Source organism: Condylostylus longicornis, unplaced genomic scaffold (assembly GCF_029603195.1).
Source record: "Condylostylus longicornis isolate FDR11 unplaced genomic scaffold, ASM2960319v2 ptg000135l, whole genome shotgun sequence".
Lineage (NCBI taxonomy): Eukaryota > Metazoa > Arthropoda > Insecta > Diptera > Dolichopodidae > Condylostylus > Condylostylus longicornis.
Window position 1 is genome coordinate 10,547,131 of NW_026578103.1, and position 4,021 is coordinate 10,551,151.

Genomic DNA, 4,021 nt, shown 5'->3' on the forward strand with positions numbered 1-4,021 from the left:
AATTTAACTAAATATAAAAAATAAATTTCAAATAAGCTTATCACAATAAACAGCTGTTTTAATGTTTTTTCTTGCGATTTTTTATTTGATGGTGTAATGCCGACTTTTTAAGTTTTTGAATTAAAAGTGCATATAAAGAACGATAAATGTGGACTGCCATGCAAATGTATATTCTCATTAATTTTTAACAATCTCCATCATTATTGTCAATATTTGATTGACATGTAAATGTTGCGTTAAAATAAATATGTATTAAGGTCATTTCCAAAATTTCATTAACATTACTACATCTGCTTTAAAGATCTGTTTTTTTTAATATCTTTTTTTTGCCAAAAAAATTTAGTAAATTTAAAATTGCATATGCCAAAAATTTCCCTAAATTACGATTTCCAGATTTGTCTTTTTGGAAGGTGGCTTGACTTCCCGAATGGGAAATTTTCTGCACGTTGGCAGCACTGCTGTCGACAATGCTCACCTCAACAAAATCACACTTTGCTTTCAATTAGGTAGAGGTACAGTCAGTACATACAAGTCAAGTACCACGCCTCGTATACGTACAAAAAAATATCAGCTTTGAAATTAAAGATTGAAAAATAAATTTTTAATTGAATTTTTATAAATTGAAAAATAAAAGTAAAAATGGTTCGTGGTGGAAAAAAGCCTACTTTGGGAAAAGCTGAAAGTTCTTCGGTAATTAAGGGTAAGGAAAGATTTGACCCAATTACACCTAAGAAAGAAAGTAGCAAAAAAGAAGAAAGGCAAAGTGATATTGAATCAGAGGTTGATGAAAAGTTAAGCGGATATAGCATATACATATTTAATTTATCACCAGATGCAACCAATAATGATTTATGGCGATTATTTGCTCCATTTGGTTCAATAAAAAGCGTAGCTGTTATGAAGGATGGTGATTCAAAGTTTAATAAGGGATATGCCTTTGTTACCATGAAAAATTTGGATGAGGCGTCCCAAGCCATAGAAATCCTTAATGGGCAGTCTATGGATGGTCGTCCGTTGAGAATAAGTTTCAAAGGAAAAAAGTAAGTAAAATAAAAATTTTATGAAATTAAATTAAATATAAATTTTTTTTATTATGTTATATTGATTTACTTATCAACAATATACTTACTAAATATCATTGCCCTAATGTTAAAGAATTATACATATGAATATGAAATATCAATATGGCTGCCGACTTATTCAATAAATTATTTTAAGTATTAATGTTGATAAAAAATGGAAATAAAATAATGCAGTTGCTAAATATTGTAGGCTATATTAGCAATATTTATTGGAAATTTTGTTATATTAGAAATACGTATATATTAGGAATATTGCTAAATGTAATATTAAGAATATTTCAATGAAATACTTTTTAGGAATATTGAAAAATATATTCCATAGCATTTTGTCCGATTGCGATTAAAACGTACTAGGTTTCTCGATACATATGTAGGTAGATATGTTTACTACAAATAGATGCATCTTTATCTACATACATATGTATGCTTTTCATTTTTATCTTATATGAAATATATATATAATAATTTTAAAATATGTATGTACATATGTACATACATATTTTAAAATTATTTAAACATTTTTTAGTTTGCCTATTCATTATATTTCGAAATTTTTTGATTAAAATTTATTTGTTTGATTTTTTGGGTAAGTTTCCAATTAAAATTTATTGACTTTTTTTGGAAAACGGAAAGCGAAATTTTTGGGAAAATTAGAACAGTATTGATGGCAAACTTATTGCTGTGAATTGGGGTCGAGAAAATACTCAAGAATTATTTTTTATAAAAGTTAAATAGCGTCTTTTTTTAATAATCCCTGTAGCAGTAGAAGGGTAAACAATTATAATAAAATTCTGCGCATGAGCAATAATGCTTGCCTAATTTTCAATTAATTATTTTTTTCGTAAAAAATTTGTTATTCAAATAGTATGAAACATAAAAGCGAAAATAAAGATTTATAGATTAAGAACAGTAAAAGCAATATCGAGATAAGAAACCGTTTGAAAAGTAACATTTGAAAAGAAAGAAAAATTCTAAAATTTTATTCTGTTTGAACAGAAAATTTTGTAAAATGTCTAGCTACAGAGCGGTAAGTTACAAAGTACCTGCCTACATATTTTATTATTTTATAACATTTATGAAACTGCAACTGCTAATAAATATAAAAATAAACATGGTTTGTTAATAACATTTTATGTAAATAGATAATAATATTATGTATTGAACTATAAACATAATAATTTTTATTGATGATTATTGTTTTCAGTTTATATGATTAAAGACATACACAAATTTTGGAATGAAATAATTGTGAAAAATATTTATAAAAATTATTTTTATATTATATGCCTACTTATATGGTTTATAAATATTTTCAATATATCTATATAAACAACATCGATATGCTTACTTATATTTGATATCAATAAAGTTAAACAGTATATGATCAAACAATCAATAAACGAACTATAGATCTAAAAACAATATTTCTACATTTTATTGAAAAAATTTTTTTTATTAGGACGATTGGTCGTTTGTATGAAAAGGGCTGATTTATCAGTTTATACATAGATAATGATGAAATTAAAGCAATAATTAAAACCTCGATCATATGGAGATGTGTAAGTTGTAAATGAAATCATTAAATTTCAGATTTTCTGTACTGAAAACAACTTTTATTAGAAAGAAGTTCTAATTGAATGAACTAATTAAGCATTCAAATTTAATACCTATTTGCATATTATATAAAGTGAAAATCAATATTATCATGTTGAGGTCATATAAAAAATTTTGAATACATGTAAAATAAAAAAAAAATCAAAAACATTTTGATTTAATTTCCTTTATATGTTTTTATAGGATGGAGAGCGATGATGCATTGGGTGAAATCGGTTCATATCCATTGTATGTTTATAATCTTGCTCCAGAATGCGACGAGGATTCCCTTTGGAAACTATTTACTCAATTTGGAGCTGTAAAAAATGTTTCCATCGTTAAAGATTCAAAAACGAATGTATCTAAAGGATATGCTTTTATAACAATGAGGAATGTCGATGATGCTAAAGTTGCTATACGAACTTTAAATGGATTTGTATTAGATAGTCGTCAACTGAGTGTGAGCTTCAAAAATAAGAAATTAGACAAGGATCAAAATAATGATGACATTACCGAAAACAAAATGGGAGAATACCATATATATGTCAACAATTTGTTGCCAGACGCCGAAGATTCTGTTTTGTGGAAATTATTTGCGCAATTTGGGGCTATAAAAGATGTAACAATAGTGAAGGATCCTCAGACCAAAAAATGTCTTGGATATGGATTCGTTACTATGAAAAATTTTGAGGAGGCCAATTTGGCTATAAATACACTGAATGATTCGAAGTTGGATGACAGAACTATACATGTCAGTTTCAAAACAAAAAAAGCTTTGAACAAAAGAGAATTAATTCAACTTTAAACTTTTACTTTATAGTACATTATTTATTAAGAATACATTTTTCTGCATTGCAATAAATGGTTGGGTACCTATTTCCATTATCAATCTATGTAACCAAATAAATAAAATATTTCATTTTTTATCTCTAATTTACTCATCTAACTTTTTCTATGTTTTTTCTTAAATATAAGTATAAATGATATATTTAATTAAATTTGATTTTTTTAATTTACTAATAAATATACTGATTTTTTTTGAAATAGACTTTTTTGTTTTTGTTAAAAAAAGCTTGGAAGGAAAAACTACTGGCTAAAAGTGACGACAAAATTAAAAATTGTGAAGTGAAAGTTAAACAAAAATAAACTAATGATAAAAAACTGCATTTTGAAATCACTTTATCACATTCACTATCTATATTTAACTTAAATTAAACTTTAGTGAAGAACTTACCGTACACATTAATACTGATCAAAAATCATGCATATATGTACATGGTTTTTTTCTGATCCATAAAATCTAAAACAATTAATTAAAATGTTGGTGAATCAGAAGTACTAGATAC

The 4,021-nt window shown here is 25.7% G+C and overlaps 1 protein-coding gene across 1 annotated transcript; it reads left to right on the forward strand.

Annotated features, from left to right (window-relative positions):
- Nucleotides 1–497: 497 nt before the first annotated feature.
- Nucleotides 498–3,715, forward strand: LOC129615201 (ELAV-like protein 2). The gene is made up of 2 exons (XM_055530300.1): nucleotides 498–1,040; nucleotides 2,880–3,715. Exons 1-2 carry the CDS (start codon nucleotides 640–642, stop codon nucleotides 3,478–3,480), a joined length of 1,002 nt encoding a protein of 333 aa, XP_055386275.1. The 5' UTR covers nucleotides 498–639; the 3' UTR covers nucleotides 3,481–3,715.
- The last annotated feature ends 306 nt before the right edge of the window (nucleotides 3,716–4,021 follow it).